This window comes from Anopheles nili, chromosome 2, assembly GCF_943737925.1.
Source record: "Anopheles nili chromosome 2, idAnoNiliSN_F5_01, whole genome shotgun sequence".
Classification (NCBI taxonomy): domain Eukaryota; kingdom Metazoa; phylum Arthropoda; class Insecta; order Diptera; family Culicidae; genus Anopheles; species Anopheles nili.
In genome coordinates this window covers 54,801,931-54,823,229 of record NC_071291.1, presented here as the reverse complement: position 1 = coordinate 54,823,229, position 21,299 = coordinate 54,801,931, and the positions used below count along the sequence as shown (strand labels likewise).

The following is a 21,299-nucleotide window of genomic DNA, read 5'->3' as shown; positions in this document are numbered from 1 at the left end:
GCGTCTTCGGGAGGGCTCTCTCGCGGGAAATGCGGAAAACTTCACCGAGCGTGGGCGATTCGCAGATAAACCAGGGTACTACGACCCAACTGTCAAGATAAGGAGGCGGAGGATAAATCTGGCCGGTGGAAATTGGCCGCCGGAAAAGCCAATCGCACGGGAGCCTGAGGACACGGGGATCGTTGGGAACCGGCCAAAGAAATAAACCAGACAAATACAGCCGAAATTAAACACGGACGACAAGCATAACTTGCGTTGGTGTTTTTTTATCTCGATCGCAGGATCCGGAATGGGAGCGACTAATTTCCCGTTCCCGTTCGGAGGGAAAACCCTTTCGGCCACACCGGGTGACCGGGCACCACCCGGGTTGGTTCAAGTTTTGCCATAAATCTGTAGTTTCCACCCTCATCGTCGGTCGGGCGTCGGTCGGTGGCAGAATTCGTCGCATCCGGTTTCCGGCACTCGAGGGGGAAAAACACTCGACGTGGAAAACAGTCGGCCTGTGAAGAAAAAAAAAAGCTCAAATCCGGAGGCCTTTGGCCTCTGAGCAAACGCGTTCCAGCCCGCGGTGCGAGGCAGCGAAAAAACGCAAGGCAAATAGAAAAAAACAACCTCGAAACAACTTCTCAGCGGTCAGAAGCAGTTGCGAGCGGTGAAGGCCTCCTCCCCCCGCCCCTGTACGACGGGGGCAATTTAGAAGGCAGGAAAAACCCTGGCACAGAGCTTCCATTCCACGGAATCCCCAGAAGGAGTGTAAATTTTGTGATTACGCTTCGCGTATCCGAAGCCTGCCATTCCTGGGGGCTAGATACCATCTGCCTAAGGTTTCCTTTTCCGTTCTCTCTCTCTCTCTCTCTCTCTCTCTCTCTCTCTCCACTTCTCGTTCATCTATTCGTTTTGTTCTATCCTCTGCGGGGCTTCTGTGCGAGGGCTTCTTTTTGCACAAATCTTTCCTTTGGGCTCGAGCTGGAATGAAAACGCATCTTCCTTTCCTGCGGGCGTAGGGACCGAATCCTTGATACCATTCCCTATCTGTTGCTCCCGCCGGTGGCGATGTCGGCTGGGAGGTTTCCAAAAGGTTGACACATCCACAGCGCTGGTGCGATTGCCTTTGGGTCGCATTCGGTCAGAACCCGAGACACAAGCTGCGGGACTCAGGGCTCAGGGCTGTTTTCTTGAAGATTTGTGGCTCTTTCCCAGCCCTCCAATTCGGTGATGGCAGTGCCTTATCTAAGGTGGTGTGGCCAGGATTTGTCACATTCCTCTCGTGGGGCAGAAGCAGTGCTGCTGATAATATTGGAACAAATTCCGACTGTTTTTATTGCTTTTAAATGCGTTTCCATTAGCGTGCAGATGAGCTGTTGGTGTTTAAAATGCGGAAGTATAATAAAATATAGCGTTACAATTGTGCTGAACATTTTTTGCACAAACAAACTCCAATCGATTGATCGTTGCTGGCTAATTTTAATTTGTCAGCCCCGGTAATCTCTCGATAGCGAACGAAAACGAGCGAAAAAATCAATACCCCACTGGCTTGCGACCCAAAGCCATACCGGAACGGACATCATGCAGTTAATCCGGCCGTTCGCATCGATCAGATACGATTGTTACGGAATGCAGAAAATTCCATCCATGTGCAACAGTGCGTACTCTGCAAATGGGGTGTGAAACAAAAGTGAAGCGAACAATAACAAAACAAAAAACTCATAATGAATTGAGGCAAAACTGACAGCGGCAAACGATAACAATATAGTGCAATTATCAATTTCAACCATCCGATAGCGTTCCTTCGCCAACGAGGATTTGTTGATATTTTAATCGATCGCGGGGCCATTTTAAACCAGTGCAAATTGCACCGATGCACTTAAACCTGACTCCCCGAATGCCGCGCGCGTGCAGTCCCGCAGCAATGCATTCTTGTGGAGTATTTTCGCTCAATTTCCATAGTTTTTGGCGTTCGTTTGCGTTCTCTTTCGCACAACACGAGCCGCTTGATTATCGCTCGTGTCATATTTTGCCATGTGCTGTGCATGACACGGGGTGGTGTGTTTTGTTATTCTTTTGTTCACGAGTTTTCCCCCTTGTTTTCGTCGAATTTTCACTCACCTCTCTCTGTTCTCCGTGCTGCGAAGTGGTTGTAAAAATTAATGAAAACAACGACAGGTACGTACAACTGTACAACGCTGACGATGGACGAGCTATTTTCGCATTTCGAAACGGAAGCGTCCCGGTGGCTGCACGTTGACGTTGATGCATGGACGAACGAACGCCGGGTCGCGTGTTCGCCTTTCATCCATCTTTTGTCTTGTGCAGATGCAGGAAGAGTAATGTGACCCTCGGCGGCCTGCTCGCTGTGATGTCGATGTTCGGCTCGTCGATCCAGGAGAACCGGAGAATCTCATTAACGCCGACACGAGAGGTGGACATTGTCACGTTGCGAACTCTATTAATCATCCCACGCGTGCCCGAAATGGGCTGGTTTGGATGATTTTTCACCGAGAAAAACACGCAGCATTAAACCCGATTATTCACCGGTGCAAGGGATTCGCGTTGCGCGGTATAACGGTGGAGAAAACAACAGCATTTTATCGCAAGGTTGTGTCATATCCCTTCCCGGAAAATATTCAATTGCGCTTTCATCCGCAGCCCGCGACGGAAGCCAATGGAAATGAGGCCATCAGCTTCCACTTGGACCACGAACCGCGGCATATGTTAATCACTCCTTCGGTTTTGTTCCTCGACTTCCTCGAGTGGTGAAGGCTTTTTTTTTGTGTGTGCCCCCCAGCCCGCAGGATAAAACCCCCGTTGGGTGGAGTGGAAAATTAAAATCAACCGAATAGCGGGCACCATTTCCACGGTGCGTTTGCGTATCGCTACAACTTATCCAACCCGTAGGCCACTTTCCGTACCGCTGTTCGTTGCCATCGGCTGCGAAATGCGTAAAAGCCAAACCGGCCAAAAACCACCCCCAGCTGGTCACAAATGAGGAAAAGTTATTAAATTTTTCTCATTACTCTCGACGCAATGATTGGTGTGTGGGCGTGTGTGTGTGTGTGTGTGTTTTTTTTTTTTCATTTTTCCTTTTTTCCTCTTCCGATCTGTCTCACTTTGAATATTCAAGCGGTGCACGTCAATTTCACCGCACCAGCTTTGACACTACCACCAGCGGCGGGAAAGCATTCGAATGGGTATTGGACTGCATTTTTGGTGCATCACAAGAGAGAGAGAGCTTGGGTTGCGACCCTGACCGGCGGTGGCTTTACTGCTTTCCAGTCAACCAATCATAATCAGACGTGTGCGCTTCGTCGCTGCCGCGTTTCTGTGTTGTTGTTTTTGTTCTCTCTCTTTTAAAATTTATTAATGATGAAATGAATTTTCTATCCACGTGTGTGCGTGTCTGTTTGTACGGCCCGTTTGGTGTGCACGACGCGAACCTCGTTCAGTGGTGGTTGTGGCGAAACGGTGGTCGAGCCTTTTTTGATTGAAATTTTAATCTAGCAAAATGGTAATTGAGTAATTTTGCTCACTGTTTCATTCCACTGCACCTATTGGGTAATGGGCCCCCTTTTTTTGTACGGCGAGGCTGTTTGAAATATGTTGCACTTTATTCTTCCCGAACTCGTACCGCTCCGTCATTCAATTCATCACGATTGAAAAGCTTGCTTTTGTGTGTGATCCATACAAACGGGATTTTAGGAACGGAAGTTTAAAAAATGTTCACTACTCCCGAGAATCACGGTGATGGTAATTTTAAGTGTTGTTTAATTGTTCGATTTGACACAAAAGTATGGTTAGTCATGGCATTTTTGCTGTGCGAGCTCAGCAGAAAGTTAATTCAATAGCGCTACACACCGCGCTTGGTGGGTGTTCCTGCATTGTAGGAAAAACGATGAAAGTGTATTCAATATTGCCTGCAAACGAGTGCACATTGCGGTTGCAGCAAAATCGATCCACTTTAATAATTAAATTTGGTTATTCATAGACCCACCCGATGGTGCACATTGTGCCCAATGCATACAGTACAGTAGGTACTGGTGAAAGTCAAACAAACTAGATTATTAAAGAGATGACTTGAGCAAGTTGTATTGTTGATTTTTGCATCCACGCCCCTCTAGCACGATCGACTAGAATAAAGTGTGGTTTGAAAAATCAATATAAAAGAAGTATTCACTTTACTGTTTTTTTTTATTAAATTCTCATCTAATATTATGTAATTCGGGCAGCAGTAGAATCTCCAATTTGACCTAGAATGTGAAATGCATGTTCTTCGTTGTCAGAAAAATGCGCACCAATTTTCTTCTGTACTAACACGAATGCATCTAACTAACCCATGTATAGTTGTCCTTCGCTATACTTGCATCCCAACGTTCGCTTATGTGCATTACTTGTAAAACCCACCTTATTATGCAGCCTTTCTGTTGCTACCCTACAAAACGGCATTTTTGCATAAGGGCTCCTGGGGAAAAAACCCTTTGATCTCATTCCGTTTCGCCCCAGTAATGCGCCTGCTGATGAAGTAACACACGGTGCCACTCGGATGCACTTTACCGTTTCTACCGAGGCGAACATTTGTCGCATCCCTTTTGGAACGATTCCCGTTGAGGGTTGAACAGAGCGAAAGGTCAGTTCCGGTTCCATCCTGAAGAAGTCGGCCATCTTACTCGATTTTTTACGGTGCTCCAATTTTTTGTTGTTTGCTGCGAGCTCCCTGAAGAGACAAATCACGAGCGGAAATCGGCTGAAGAAGCTTGAGAGTGGTTGTAAGCCGCTGCAGCAGGCTTTAGGGCGCTGTTGGACCGTTGCTGTATCGATTTTTTTTGCCCACCAGCTACTGCTCGATGGAAAAACAAAAAGGGAAGCGATCGAGCTTGCCATGGGATTACGCTTTTGTGGCCTTCCAGGCTGGCGAGGTTTCACTTTAGTTTTTTTTTCTACTCCGCTCATTCCATACACGGAACCGTATCAATCCCGTGCCAGCTGGGAAAGCATGAAGCATGACCAAACCCGCTGCTTGCCGGCCGATCCCCACAAAGCCCCGGCAACATCGTCGCGAAGAAGAGCGAGAGAGAGAAAGGGAAAAAACAAGGATTTCATCCTTAAAAATATACAGCTCGACCGGTGCCAGCGGGCGATTGAGATGAGGGAACTTTGGTGCCCGAGCGAATGGCGTCAGCTGGCGTCATCCCGATGGCGTCATGCAGCCATCGAAGTCAACCGCGTACGATCGAATGAGCGTGTGAAAGAGGGAGCATTTTTCGTACGGATGTTGCTCCCCTTCTTGCGTGCCTTGGGAGCTGCTGTTTTCGGTTTGCAATGTGCTCGGGTTGTGACTGTGTGTATTTTTTCCCCTTTTCGTTCTTTTCTTAGCTCCGATCGCATTTTATGTGCATGGAGAAGAGGACGCCGTTGGTTCGACAACTTAAGGAGTCAGACTCCCGCTGGGAATCGATGTCCGGCACCGTGTCGGGTGGTGCTTCACATGAAAATAGCTTGAAAAGCAACCAGCCAGTGGAAAGCGGATGTCTCCCACCACCGATCCTTCGGAGGAAAGTTACTGTTGATAAAAATTGTAAAAATGAACTGTGTGTATGTGTATGTGTGTCCATTATTTGTCGCTTTTAAACCCCAAGTTTTATGGCCACCGGACATTGAGTGACTTTTATGCAGTTGCTGGATTTAAGCTACTGTTGCGAAGGAAAAGTTTGACACGTTAAAAAATATCCGTAGCAGATGTGTAGAATAGCAGAGAACAGCGCTAAAACGAATGAATTTATCGTTAAATATTTCTTTATCAACTTTTATGTGTCTTAAATAGAAAGAATGCGTTAAGGAAATTGTGGAAAAGAATTTTAACAGGAGACGTAAACGAAAGACGTTCACAGCCTCGCCACCCAACACAAAACACCACATTCGCGTGGAATGTAAACAACTGGTGGGTAAAGCTTTTATTTAAGGACCTTGGTTTTGTGAGGGGTTAAGCCTACAAAAGGATATAATAAAACCCTTACTGGTAGGAAAAACGGCAAGAACCCTCGGTAAAGCTCACCTTCACATGTGTCTTTCCTTAAGCTGTGCAACATATTTTCCGGACGTTAAAACACCGACCAAAGCTTAATGCCTTCTTTTTGAAAGGCGACAACCGAAGCAGCCAGCCACTGGGTTGAGTAGACGATTCTACGTGCATTTTATACTCTTACCTACAACGACACTTGAATGGAGTAGTGTCCGGCCGATAAGTACGCCTTTGTGGAAACCTCTTGGACGGTTCTGGAGCTCTTGTGTGAATGACGCGATACGTAATACGTTGCTGCTGGGAAAAATGAAACATTCATCAAGTGAATTAATAGCAACAAACTCAGTATCACTACACGAAAAATAAGCGATCTTTTTGTAGGAAAGGGTACCCAAATGTTCAAAGCGCATTTCATGTGCTTCAAAGGATTGCTTTCCACGAATTCGACACCAACAAACGTGAATCACGGCCATGGGAATCTTGAGACATTACCGTGTGGCTTGGGAAGAAAAAAAACGTGGAAAAAACACCGTGGAAAAAAGGATGTGGCGTAAACACCTAGCAGATAGCATGTAAAGGCATGTGAATGTTTTTCTCGTAAGAAGATCCTTTTGCGCTTCCTCATGAATGTAGCGTTGTTGCAGCATTTCAGGCGTACTCAAATGCGACGAGCCTGATGAGAGATATGTGCATTCAAACGCACCAACTAGATGAATGTCCTACGAACTCGCTACCCCGAATACACAAATTCGTTATCATCCGGGTTTTCGCTTGACTTCAGAGGGATAAAAGCACGACATTGAGCACTATGAGCGTGCATAAAAAATGGAACACGAATAGAAAAAGAAAATGCTCCAACACTCCTCCGTCGGTCTTTTCGAGCAGCTTCACTGCGCCGTGTACGCGGGAACAACATGAAAGAAATAAGACATACCTACTTTCCCGGCGCACCCGACACGGTGGCTGCATTTGGAAGCGGATAATAGGGACCGCAGCAGAGCACATACATGTACAACAGCATCCGATCGTGCCTCACACACCGGAAGGCTTCAACGTCACCCGTCTCGGAGTGAAGTACCTGCTTAGAGTCAGTCCCCGTGTGGCCGCTGCACTCGCCCCCATTATCAGCCCCAGAAGTTGCGGTAAGGGTTAGGTAGCGCCTGTTAAATCCGTCGCGTCGGGTAACGGGCAACCGGGATTAGAAAGTTTCAGGTGATGCTTGACGAAGCCCTACCACCGTCCTGGTGGCTTGCGATTATGGCAGCCAGATACACCGGTGCCGGCTGGAAGCTGTGGAAATGATGTTGATGATGATGATGATATGGTGTGAAATTTTTCCTTCACTCACTCACACTCACGACGGTCCCGTGCGCGGATGGGTGGGAGTTTTCTTCGCCATTATCCGGCTTGCAGGAGGGTGCCAGGGCTACCGGGCCCATTTTTGGCAGCAGTAGCACCGAGCTGATCATGAAATGTGTGCCGTAGCGCGTTATGGAGCGCATTGAATTTATTTATGTTCCTATTTTGGCACATGTCTCCCTGGTAAGCGATCGTGTGCCCGTCCTTGGTGTGTCCTTGCTCGGGATGAAGCAGACACCACTTCCGGGTTTTGCGCGTGGCAGCAAGCGTATGTGCAGCTTTTGGGGTGTGTATTTACTCGAACTGGCGCCAGCCACGCTGGCGGTTGTCAGGAGTGGTGTCACGCGCAACAATGAGAAGCACCAAATCGGTTGGCCCGGTACCGGATTGTTATATTCCAGACAAGAGCACCTCCACGAAGGCTTTGCGACACAAAGACGCCCAATGCCTTGCCACCTCATCACGCGTTTGCTGGTGCGTGGCTGATAAACAGGTACTCGAGCTGCTCCGGATTCGTTTCCATTGGCCGCGTAACGCTCGGGCTAATCGCGATTGGCGTATGAATTATATCACCGCGCACGTGGAGCTTTTCGATCGGGTTCACGACCACAAAAATTACGCCGAAAAATGGTTCGATAATCCTTAATATCCCGTGCGGCGAAATGAGCAGCGCACACTTTCGGGTGATTGAGGATCGAAATTTGCGACAATGGGTGCTTGATTTGGGTGCGTTCGCATTTTTTCCTGATTTTCCGGTGCTGTTTCCACCCGCCATTGACGTAAAGTGCGATGGTTCACTTGATGAAGATGGCTGTTTTCGGTGCTCCGGTAAACGATTCGCGGTATGATGGCATGGTATCATAACCGCATGCACATTCCGCACGGCGAGCTGTTTATTGTTATGGGAAATTACGGTGTCAAGGTGTGCAAATGGCAATCTCTCTCTCTCTCTCAAGAGAGGGAGCATTGCGCCGGTGCCATTTATTATTTGACAATTGGGCCTCGAAAAGGACCGGTATCGTCAGGCCCGTGGTATGACGTGCGTGCAAGTGCCATGGATACGCGATAATGGATAGGTCAATGTCGCACACGTGTCTCGCATAAGTAGCTATTCAGTTAGTGCGGTTCGAATAATCCAATAGCAACGGTGTAATTGTTTCACCCTGTGACATTGTCGTTTGGATGATTTTTTTCCCCTCACTGACAAACAAATTTCGATGCTTGTTTCGTACTATTGTCTCGATTAGTTATGAACAATTAGTTTTGGTATAGGTACGTATTATGCTCTTGTTCGATTACATCTAATTTTTTGTGTCTCTTTTGAGGACCAGATCTAAACTCCTTCGAGATAAATCTATCACTTTCACCTGTTGAATTGAGCCGATCGAAAAAAAAGCCCCTTTTTGCCTGTTGTTGGCTGTATCACAATCGAATGAATGAACGAAAAACAAAGAAAATTAAAGTAATGCAACACGACGGAGAAAACCACTTTGTCATTGGAAGCGTGCTGTTGCGTTCGAATTGGCGCCTGTCAGCTCGTGACGTAAATTAGCGATAGGAATCGGAAACATTCTCATCCAATCCTTTGTGCCCCACAAGCGAGTGGTCAATGATATTGCATGAAAATTAAATTCATCGCATCCGGAGGGGCGTACGCCATGATTAACTCATGTCGACGACGATGTGGAATACTTGCGAACGCAACGCTTCGTCAAGTCATTGTTGGGGGGGAGCACTTTTTTTTTGGTCTGTCTCTTTCTCTTGCTTCATTACATCAAACTTCCGCTGGGCTGCAAATCACACCCCTAATGATCTAACTTACCCGTAAATACCAATAAATCATTCGATTGTCGCGTGTGTGCGTGTTTGGGTCGTAATTATCTTACGCTTCGACAGCTCGCTTGCTCCACCTGCACTGGATTAGCACCTTTTCGATCACGTGAACACGCGTTGGGGGCAGTTGTTTGCTCTGCTTACACACTCCCCACGGGTGCTACAACAGAAAAAGCGCCTTACTAATGGGTTAATCTGTTTCTCTTGTTCTTTTGCAGGTAATACCGTCGGATTATCATTGTGGGCAGTTGGCCAGCCGACTGGGTAGTAAGCCCCATCAGCCCGCAACTTGCTTCGCTTTCGCATATTAATTTCTACTTTCAACCCCAAACCCGGGTGCAGGATCGATCCACCGATGACGCTTCTTGTGCGATGAAATCACCACGAATCAACCGAGCACGGTTTACACGAAATTCAGCTCGAGAAATACCGTGCAAACCGTCTCAGCAAAAACATACGCCCGTCTGTTTTCATTCCTACAGACGCAGCCCGCTCCTTCAGCAGCCCGGTTGGCTGCTTTTCATGCGCTTCACTGAGAAGCGGCTCCGGTGCTGGAAAATCGCCGGGTATAACATTTCATCATGTTCAACACGATAAAGAGAAGATAACATCATTTTTCTCTCCACCGCACGCCGGGAGCGGCTCCGATGGCTTCGGGAAAAACGGGGACGGGTTAGGGTTGGATTCGAGGGCTTTTGGCTCGTTATCGTCGTTCCGTTCCGTGATCATCATTTCGAGCGAAAACGGTGCCATTCCGGAAGCGTATAGTGCCATTCGTTCGCCGGGTGGTTCACCAATTTCTCGGAATACACAACCTTTTCTCCGCCTGGAGAAGAAAAAAAATGGAAGTACCTCTTGACGAACCTCCGGGCGGCTCGAATCGATCCGTTCGGCTCGTGTACCTCGCTCGCTTCAAAACGAATGGAATGGTGAAGCAAAAAAAAATATCATCACCGGAGCGTGATTTCTACAATATGGCCACAACCATTTACCGGTACCCGTTAAGACAGAGCTGCAGCGGGAGTCTCTAGATTCGCTCGATAAGATAAATATACATACACACAGCCGAGTGTCTACGTACGGAATCCGCTTGACTCACAGCTTCCGGGTTCGCGTGGATTCACCGCCCAATCCTTCTCCAGAAAGCCCGCGAGCTTATTTGATCGTATCGACCCAAATATAGTTATCATTCCGTGCCTCCTCGTGCCGTTTATTTTGCTTCCATTTTTGCATGCCACCGAGGGGTTTTCCCCTCACTCGTGGAAAACCCAGCCGGAAGCGGAAGTTTCCCAGCTATCGAGCACTGATGATGTTAAACTTTTGCGCTCTCGATCGAAACACGATAAGACGGCTCGAAGACGACCTGCTCCCCCGGTTCGGTGCTAGCTCGGGGCTCGAAAATGGGAAAGCTATTTTGTGTAAGGATAATGGGCCCATCGTTAAGGGGCTGGAGAGAAGCCGTCGATTTTTCTACCTAATGGACGGAGAAAATGGCTGGCATGCGAGCGGTGTCCGGTTATGGGAAAAAGTGTAACCGGAGCTGGGGACTTTTTCCCGAACGCATGTTTGAGCAAAAGTCAAAGGCAATACACGTTATGAATTTAGAGTTCTCTCTGATTGGCTGATTGGGCCAATAAAAAGGGCCATGATTCGAATGGAGCAATGCAATAGAATGATACACTGCTGTCGGGCCGGAAAACTGTCTCGAGCTCCGGGCATGAGAACCGAACTGCGGCCAATTCGCAACGTTTGCCACGCCTGTTTGCTTTTTTGCATTGAGGTTAAGATCTCGAAGGAATTCACCCCGCAAACTCACGGATGTATCGAAAAAGCTACTTTCCTAGCCCTTCCACCCGGTGTCCTCGCGCCAATCGCCCAATTGATCGTAACGCTTTCCACACGACGACGTGAATCGACCGAGCCGAGGCGGAAGGGTGGGTTGTTCAATTTCCATAAATTAAATTTGTTATTTATTATGCACCGAAAGACCTCACCTGGTCGCTTTCAGCCACCGTGAGAATGTTGGCCGGATTCGTGCGCGCGGTGGCTCCATCTCCGTTGCTCCTTGCGCCTTGCATGGCTTTGTTGTTTGTTGGCCGGGTTGATATCCTTCGCCAGGATGCAGGCAAAGTGCATCGAAAACATGGCGCATGGCGAATCTCGCAACAGCGAACCCTTGCCAACAGCGTGCAGTACCGATAAATTGAAGAGACAAATAAAAAAAAACAGTGTACGAAAAATAAATGAAACTACAACAAACCCGCATAAATAATCGTTCGTTACGGTTCGTTATGCTGGCGTTTGTTTTGCTTCTTCCCGTGTCACGTCGTATGTGGCGGTCTGGGCCGTTCTTGGGTATCGATTTTCAGCTTCGGTGCCACTCGGGCTTCTTGGAACTTCGAAAGGATTGGTCAATTATCTCACTTGGTCTGGTTTTTCGTGTGGCCCGCTGCACATTTTGAATATCATCTCGATGTTGCGATAAAGTGCTGTTTGCTTGTGTCGTTTTTGCAGGGTTCTTTTTTTTAGTTCAATCGATTCGATCGAATGCCGCCGTTGAAACCTCGAAATGCACATACCCGCAGTTTGTCCGATTCGGACATCGACGACACTGGCACTTCGAGCTGGACGCCATCCGAATTCGCTCTCGGATTCCTTCGCTTTGGCCTCCTTGGAATGAAATCACGGTTCCGGGCGAATAGCGCACGGCTGCAAAACAAGTCCATTTACCGGCGCATGTTCTGGTGGCGTCTTCACAGCGACTACGACGGCGCCCTGGCAAGGAGTTGAATTGCAGCCAAAAGGCGCTCGGAGACTACCCGACGGACGGTCTTATCCGATTCCGCATACACTTACCACTCAACTTCACCGACCGAAGAGTAATGGGCTGCTGGAACTGGTTTGCGCGCGTTTCCGGTCAATCGTGGACGTCCCAAAGGAGGTCCTGGGTGGCGCAAGTGCTCCTCAACACCCGAAACCACTTCTCGAGTGCCGTGCCGGTAGTTTTCGAGGACGAAATGGTGTTCTCCCAAAGCAATGCAGCGGCGCCACCGGAAGCATATTGTGATCTGCTCCGCAGCCGGTCAAGCAGCATTTTTATCATTCCTACCGTGGAAAGGCGGAATGGCACCGCACGGAGAGATGTGGACTTGAGTAATTTAAAATACCACCACAAGGTGCCCGCGAAAGAGGGGTAGTGGCATGAGCCGTTGGACCGAGAGCGACACGGCTCGAGATCCTTTCGCCGGCGGGTCCTTGCCGGGGCTGTGTGTTTTAATTAAATTGTTTAACCAACTCGATTCGGTTGCAGAAATATTTGAGGTCCGCCCGCGATAAGCGCCGGTCTCTTTCGAAAAGGCTCCGCACGGTGCCGAAACAGGACGTGTCAGGGTTCTGGCATTTCCGTTTTCTGAAGATGAAAGTATAAATGTGTGTGTAGGTGGGTGTGTTGTTTTTGCGAAATACATTTGAAATTTAGCCACAGAATGAAGTGTGCTATCGACCAGCGTTTGGGAAGGTCATTTTTTGTAGCCACTGAATAGTGGTTGTTGCAAACCCTCGTCAGAAAGCTTGAGACGATGTTTTATCATTGTTTGATATTCTCTTCAAATGCTCTTATGCATCAGGCAAGTTTTTACCAACGTATCGTATGAAGAAGGTGTAGAAAATTAACGAGGGATCCCAGCACCCGACGGAATAAAGCCGTTGTATGTAGTTTCACATTCGTATCTCCCCTACAATCGTCATCAAGCTATTTGGGGCAAATATTTCCTCTGCGCCTTTGTATTTTAAACAGGCACAATTTCACCTTCCATGACCGCTAAAAGCGACCGCTAAGCCCTCCGATAAGTTGCTAAATTTCGGCCATCAAATCTCGAGCCCCTAATCCAACCGAGCAAGCACTTCCGGCGGTCATTTCGATGGCAATCAGCGTAAACCAAGCCATCGTCGGATGGGCGCTGGGAAATGTGACAGCGAAAAAGGAAAAACTCTGCCCACCCGAATTCCTCGTCGGAATTAGAGCCACCCCTTATTCCCAGGTATGGCGGCGTTGAAGCCGAAATGTCCGCTCACGCTTCTACGCGACATATCTGTACCGGTCGAGGGCGTCTGCACGGCTTCTCTCAAGTACGCCCTAGAGCAAGTCTAGCCTCCCCATTTGGGCTAAGACCACTCCATGGAAAACACTAAAACTTATCCTACCGCGAAAATTTTCCCAGCTGTCCCATGTCGCCCCGTTTTCTCCGTCATCCGTTGTCAGTGCGTTTTTTTTTGGGCCTTTATCCTGTCCCCGTCGAGGCTTGTCTTGAAAGAACTGAAGCGGTAGGACAAAAAGAGGCCGGTATAGGAGAGTGAAAAAAAATAATAAACGGTTAGCCACAGGTAAAACCGTCGGCGAAGTGCGTACATAAAGTTAGCGCTAGCGAAAGCACCCGGACAACGAGATGTCTTACATCGAGTGGCTCAAGGTGGATGGTACTTTTTGGCTCCCGGTCGGCTAGATGATGGTACTCAATACAATACCCAGCTCTGTGGCGCTTTTCTTTCTTTCTCGTTCGCCTTCCACCTTACCGGAAGGTCGATCGAAATTCATGACCGAAGCAAGGAAACGGAAACTCTTAGCGCTCCCCCGTCTAAGCCAATTGTGCACGTGGGACGTCCGATAAGGCAAAGCCTCGAACCACGGAGAAAAGCCCTCCTGCTGCACGGTGGTACATTTTCGTGGTCTTAACGAGACCCTCGTGCGCTTTTTCTCACCGTTTAGGGCTTGCTGCCGGTTCGAGGAGCCGCGCAAGCACACACGCTCATTGCCGTTGTGTTGCTGGTTGTGTTTCTTCTTGCGCCCTATTCGGTTCGATCATTGTTGGCTTTTGTTCTGCTTCAGCGAGTGGAGTTGGGCACGATTACCGGGTCGCTTCCGGTGCGTGGTTCCGTCCGACTTTCAAGGGCCTTTCTCTGTCTCTGGTGAGGGAGACGCGCACGTGCTCAAGCATGCCAGAATGCCTTTTGCCGATGAATATCGAAAGAACGGCCCAGGTGAACCGCCAGTCCCAGACAACTGCCTCGTGGCCATTGCTTGACAAAGAGTGTCGTTCACAAAAGAGACAAAATAAAACCGGTCAACGGTTCGATTGTTTTCAATTTCCATTTCTGCGGCCGCCACATTCCACGCTGATCAAGTGAAGGGAAACGAAGAAGAAAGGCTTTACTTTCCACGTGCACACGGCCTACGGGCAGTTCGATAAAAACATTCATGTTTTGATCACATGGTTCACTGCCAGGGTTGTGGATGGAAAATTGTATTTACCGAAAAATTTAGCTACTGGCGGAGGCACGGTTTGTGTGACCCACTCACCGGGAACTTAAAGACGCTTCAACCGTTTCGAGAAACAAACCCGATGTCGTTCGCCAGCAAACTTGAATAAGCATTGCAATTCCATTCGATTGTTATTGCTTGGCGAGATTATCGTGCCTCATGCATAATGGGATCATTTTTTGGTTCATTAAGGAACATCATTTGCGCACGGTGGGAAAATGAGAGCAGCAGAAGCAACGAGAGGCAGCAAAACAAAAAAAAAGCAGATAATACTTTCCACCAACACCGTTCTGCTCTCAGCGGAACGCATATTTCATTTTTTATATACCTTTCGCATTCGCGAGTTTCATTATCCACCGCGCTGGAGAAAGTTGTTCGCGGTGTGTGAACTGGAAACTTCATGGCCTGCTCTTTAAGAAATGTAATATCGCGCAACTCTGCGCCTCGGTCGGGTAGATGGAGTTTAAAATAATTCCGCCTCCCCGTGTGCGGCTTACTTTGCTGCCGCACGAAAATGGAGACGCATGGTTGCCCATCAATTTATTTTTCTCCCCTTTTTCTTTGCTGTCGCTTTCCGCCTCGACTCTCACGAGAAGCCAAATGTCAGGCGACAGTTCCAGCCAAAACGACTGCCGATAAACTCTCTCTTTCTCTCTCTCTCGTTTGGTCGAAAGAAAACCAAAGAAAACTGTCGTGCCGTTTCGGGTGGAAATGATTTGTGTTTTTCTTTGCCAGCGGCCCGTGGGAAGAAGTGGAGTTTTGCTTTTTTTGTTGTCTATCTTTCCTGCACTCCGTGAATAATTCGCCTCACGACGAAGACGAAGTCACCAGCCGGGTGTGGAGGCTTTATCCTGGCCCCTTTTTCCATTTCCATCATCGCCCACTCGCTTGGCGACGTCGATCCGGACGCGGAGAACTCGGGTTTGACGTTCGAGTTGAGTTCTTCCATTTCGAATTTCGGGTTCGTTGGGCTGCGTTCCCTTCCCCACTCCTCCCCCCCCCCCCACAACCGGGCTCAGGCGGGTGGGTTTTGCTTCGTTTTAATTGAGTTATAAATTACCATCATATATTTTTGCCCTCCAACAAGCTCATTTCAGCTGATCCCTTCTGTCCACGGGCCGGGTTTTCGGGCGCATGAAAACGCGAATGCCGCTCTAGGCTCTAGGTTGGTTTTGGAGTTCAGCGAACCGGTGCGCTATGCTAGGGGTGGAAAAGTCGGTTTGTCTTTCTGTCGCCGAAGCCCGCTGTCGACGGTCTGTCTGCCGTGGAACGGAGCTTTTATATATATCTTTGTGATGGTAGCACTCACCCCCCCAAGTCAACATTAACCATGCTCGAACGGATTTAACAAGCTCTCGCTAGCTTCCTTACACGTCGGATGCTTTTGAGCGACCTTAAAAGACGATGTTAAACGGACAGAATCGTTAGTTGTCTTTGATGAAAGGTGGGCGTTCTTGAATGGAGCAAAGCTTGCTTTTATAACCCACTACGCAGTGCATGAAACCGTTGAATCGTCCATCGTTCAACTCGCAACAACTTGGCGCGTGAATAGCTTATTTCGTCATTGTAGCAACTCGCCTGACCGCCTGACAAAGCCCCCATCAATTCACAGCAAATAGTCCGAATCAAAGGCTCCCTCTCCCATTCATGGCGTTTGCTCTCCAGGCGTCCTTCAGGACGCTGACTTCAAGGCACTTGGTGAACTTTCCGTACCGAGTTATTATTCAATTATTTCACAAAGCCCCCATAAGCATTTCCCTGCTTCATCACGGGAACTCTTGTCGGGAACGTTTGTTTCCGCTTGTGTGTGTGTGTGTTGGCGTAATGAAAATCACAATAAACGCACACCTTGAGCGAAACTTGCCAAAAGGATTAATTATTTTCCCCTCGCCCGTTCCACGAAAGCCACGAAAGCTCGAATTCCCTGCTGACCCGGTGGAACTTTTCATTACGTTCGCACGCGAACCGATTCTCAGGGCAAGTTTGTGGTTCATTTTGTTTGGCCGAAAATTGATTGGTTCGTTTGTGGTGCCGGGGAAGAAATCCGGCCGACCGCCTGCCTCCTTACGCCGCTGGTCATTCGCACCGGAGATCGACTTCCGATTATTTCGGGAAAATCGCGTCGGGGAGGAAAATCGTCCAACTGGCAATATTACTTACCCTCCGCCCTTGTTTTCTCGCTTCTTCCTTTTCTTTCTTTCATCCCAACACGCCACGATTCGGCGGACAGTACAAACGAGGTCCGCCCGATTATCGACCGATGATGGATTGCGTATGAATAAATGGGCAGCTTTCGCGGCATTAAGAGCGTACCCGAGGGCGATTTGTTAGCGCGTAAGAAGCCATTAATTATCATCAGCACCGGCCAAAAGGAGGAAAGTTTTTGGCCGCCGTGTAGCGTGATTGGAGGGTTTTTGGCTGTGTTTTGGGGGGGGCCCAAAAAAAAAAGCAACCCATCGGAAAACGCAACCCGGCTTGTTGATATGCGTGTGCCGTAATGAGATGAATGATTATGAAGGATGGACTCGCCGGGGACGGTCCATACGGTGGTTGGGTGAACCACACAGACAACCAACCAACCCACCTCCCACACAGACAATGGTGAAGGCAACAAAACCAGCTCATCGTGCATTTCACGTTCCGGGAGCTGCATCAGGGCCGGAAACAGCATTATAATAATGTTCACATTTTTCCGCACAATCATCCGCTCGTATCGACTCGATACGGATGTGTATGTGGGTGTGTGGGAAGCTTCTTGGGAAGCATGTTTTCCCCCCAAAAGAATCGCATGTTTGCTTATCCCAGGCACACTCACTGACGAGGCGGGTTTCCTGTTTCTTGTCTGGTCATGGTTTTGAATAGGGCCAATTCGTGCCGCAGGATGCCGGGACGCGTTTCGAGTGTTTACTTTGCCATACTTTTCCAGCCTCGAACTGTAATAATATACCAGTGCCTCGAGTGAGGAGGTGGGGAAGGATGTGTATTCGAAACGGCGAAAAGAATGGGGCGAGCTTTCATTACAAATTTGATGTGATGATAATATGAAAATGTACGCTTTTCATTGGGGCTTTCTCGTGTTAGCCGCACACCGTCGTACATTTTGGTGTCCTTTTTTTTTCTTCGGTTAGACGGCGAACAAATCGTCCTTGTTTAGCCGGACCTGACGCTGGAAAACGGCAGCGAACAACGAAGATGGCGTGGAAGAAACAACCGAACGCCCCTCGGGCGTTCAATTTCTCAGAATAGACGCGCTTGTTTGTGTGAATTGAATTTTCTCGTAATTGAATTGAAATCAAATTAGTCCCGTTGTCCTAATCGTGCCGGACCGGATCGATTGTGCGGATTGCTTCACCCGTTTTGCTTTCCCTCTGCCACCCAATCAATTAGGTACTCTTTTACCGCAGCTAGTCTACGGCACGGTGTGGCCATTGGTTAATAATTTTAAGCTCCCCAGAAATAGTGCTCCCCGCAACGAAAGCAATGAATATCAAATTACTACGCGAGCCGGTGGAAAGCCGAAAAAAATAGACAGAAGCAAACCGGACAGAGTTCCATCGTGGGTAAGTAATTCACGGTGGTTTTCGCCTCTCGCCTTCGATATCGGTACCATAAGACGTGAGACCGGTGAAAACGAAGCTTCTGGGGAAAAAAAAACGCCGGACCGTAATTGTGGTCGCCCCGTATATCGGGGCAGGGAACAAATCTAATTCCAGCTTACCGCGGGGAGAAAAACCCGGTCTGGCCTGGCCTCCCCGAAGGGGATTATTTCGCGAAGGAGAGCGCGAGAGAAAAGTTATAATCTGTCCTGGCCCTGAGCCCGTGGGGGGCGAAAACGGCGGCCCGAGCGGATAATCTCAATCCGGACTTAATGCAATAAAAGCCAACCAACCCCCGTGTGGTTTATTATTACTTCCAGCTCGGCCGGGGCGGTTGGTCGATGGTTGGTTCCGATACCATCGCGATCATCCTTCAGCTTTTGCTCGGGGTTTTTTGGTCCAATTTCCTATCTCGGTGACCGGTGAGCGTGGGGTGTTCCGTGTCCAGTAACGGAACTCGCGGCTGCTTCTGGCTGGCTGGCTGGCAGGAGTCACATGATTTAGGGAAAAGCGAAAGCCCAGAAAGCCGGTGGAAAACTAGTTTCGGAAAGCCCGGGGTCACCCGGCTAGTGGCGATGGTCGTCACGTGGAAAGTAAATGATTTCTTTTTATTGCCTTCTGGCCCGTAACATCGCCACGACGGGGCGAAGGACTCTCGTATCCTTCTCGGGCGTTGCTATCGGGCTACCGGCACGATCGCAGGAGCTGGCACGCGGGCACCTTTAGCGCTCCCACAGGATGCTAAATCCACCATAAATTATTCTCGTGCGATTTATTAATTCCAGGATATTCCTACGCTGCTTATATATATATATATATAATATCCTTTCCCCGGTTTTCCTGGCTCGGTGGGAACCGGGTTGCGCACGGTAAAGTCGGCACGAAGAATTGAGCCCATGATAGCCCTTACACAGCTCCAGGGCTCAAACTACTAGCCGGCCAGGATCGCTCGTTCTTTCGTTCGTATCGCACGAGAGGTGTACGTGTGTGCGAATTTTTTTTTTTGCTTCTTCTTCCTTTACTACTCCCTTCAACTAACGCTTTTCTCTCTTCGCCTTTTGCCTCTCTCTCTCGAACAGGAACAAAGTCATAAATCATATCGACCGCTGTGTGTCCTGACGTTTCGCTGGAACTATCTGCTGCACGGGCTCGAACCGGCCGGCTATCATCTGGTCAACGTGCTGCTGCACACGATCGTTTCGTTGATGTACTTCCGGTAAGTTTCTGTAACGTTCAACCCACACCGTAGCTGCCGTGCCATCGAACACGAAACCCTTGGCAAGGGGCTTTTAATACCCGAAATGTAATGCAATGTTACAGCAAACTGAATCTGATAGGTCTTCCCCGAGCGGTTCCGGTGCGCTGGCAAAGGGGGAGACTTTTGAGATGGAGGTTTTGCACGAAGAAAGTGCTGCACTTTATTCTACGAGTGTACCAAAAAAAAAAGAAACATAGCGCTCCCCTTTTTCTAGCCTGGCTGGAGCAGGTTGAGTACGGTGCAATATTTACGTTATGAAGAGATGCTTCAACCGTGCATTTGTGAGTGCCGGGGTGGGATGTTTTGGGATGAAAGCATAAACCCACATAAAAAATCAATCCTTTCAGCAAAAAAAAAAATGATACCACCCTGGCAGCTTTTCCCCGAGCCGTGAATGTGTTCGAACCTTATCGAACGGAACGAAATTCACATTCACGGCCATCGCTTTCGACAAGATTTGCCCGAAATTTGTTACCACGAGCGTGTAGCTTTCCAAGCGATAGCGGGTCGTTTTGCATTTAGAGCCAACCTTGGCGCCGTTATCCTGGTGGGTGGGAAAAATACGTCCCTTGATGCGTCGATCGGGTTGGCGAGGTGGCTAAAAGCTTTGGATTTCGTGCGGCCCGGTTTTTACCCTGCGGTTGAAGTTTGTTTTGATTTCTTCATTCAATTTCCGGGCGTCCGGGCGTGCTGAAAGTGCTCGATGGCGTCTTTTCCTTCGTGGATCGAGTGTCGTAAAATTGAGCTCCCACCGGAAATAGACGCACAGTTCCAACCCAACCACGCGTTGGGGGAACGCATATAAACCCTGTCACGACGACGAGATGAGAACGAGTCATAACTCTTCACCTCACCCTGGGAGAGGGTGTCAAACGGCACCGGGCGTTCCATTAGAAGGAGAAAGTGACGGTGACGATTTCCCGGGCGAAAACGTGAGCATATTCTTTCCCCACGTTTTCGAAAGCGGAAAACTATCGCGTTGGGCGTGCTCCGCAGTCAAGCTTTTGTCGCTTGATTTAAACGACGCGTTCTGTGTGGGGGGTATATACAGATCCTTCCGGGTGCTTGGTAGGGGGCTTTTGTTTTCAACAAATGGAAAAGTCTTGTAAGCAGCAAATCATACATGGTGAACCGTGGAGGGGTTGTATAAACGACCAGCGTTAAAAGTGGCACCAGTTATCCGTGTCGTCGTTCGTTGAAAGGGCGCGAAAGTGGATAAGGTTCTTTTTTTCTCATAATAATAATCATTTTCCGTAAACGTTTGTTCATCTGCCAACGAAAGCTTCATGCACGCGTTATTTCCACAGCGACAGAAATTGTGTTGAGGCACAGGCACGAGTATTTATTGCACTACCAGGATAACTGCGTTTAAAAACACACCCCCAACATTGGTCCAACTTTCTGTTGTATAAATATTTTTATTAAAAATTTAAGTTTGCTTCCTTCCCACCCCACCCGAAAACTGTGAGCCATTTGTATCGGTCGCGTAATCTTTCCAAAGACAAACTATTCGATAAAGCTTAATTGAAACGGGTTTTGCTGAGCAAATAGAAATTCTTCCCCGACAGCTCGACGAACCACAGAAGGGAGGGAGGGCTCTTTTGCTTTGGTCCGCAGGCGAAGGGGGGCTCTCTTTTTGGGTAAAGGGGGAGTTGAACTTGTTTCAAAGAAATTAAGTTCATCCTCCACCAACCACCGTTTGGGCAGGGGGCGAAGCAAAACTACGCCGAAGCAAAATAAAGCGAAACAGATTAAAAGCAAACCCGGTTCGATGTGATGCGGGACCAAAAGGGCTGTGTGAGGTGGGTGTGTGCTTCTTTTTCTTTTTTTTTTTTGGTGGGCGCCCGTCCCAGCATTGTTATATTTGTGAGCGATTTTTCGCACAGCGTATCTCTCTCCCCCACCGTTGGTGTTGCTGCTGGT

General features: G+C 48.6%; 1 protein-coding gene across 1 annotated transcript in view; it reads left to right on the top strand.

Moving 5' to 3' along the window:
* The window catches only part of LOC128730248 (protein O-mannosyl-transferase Tmtc3-like), a 106,336-nt gene that overhangs the window by 15,277 nt on the left and 69,760 nt on the right, over positions 1-21,299 (top strand). The window contains exon 2 of the mRNA XM_053823284.1: positions 19,198-19,334. Within this exon, the coding sequence (XP_053679259.1) occupies positions 19,198-19,334 (137 nt within the window). The remainder of the gene's footprint in view (positions 1-19,197; positions 19,335-21,299) is intronic.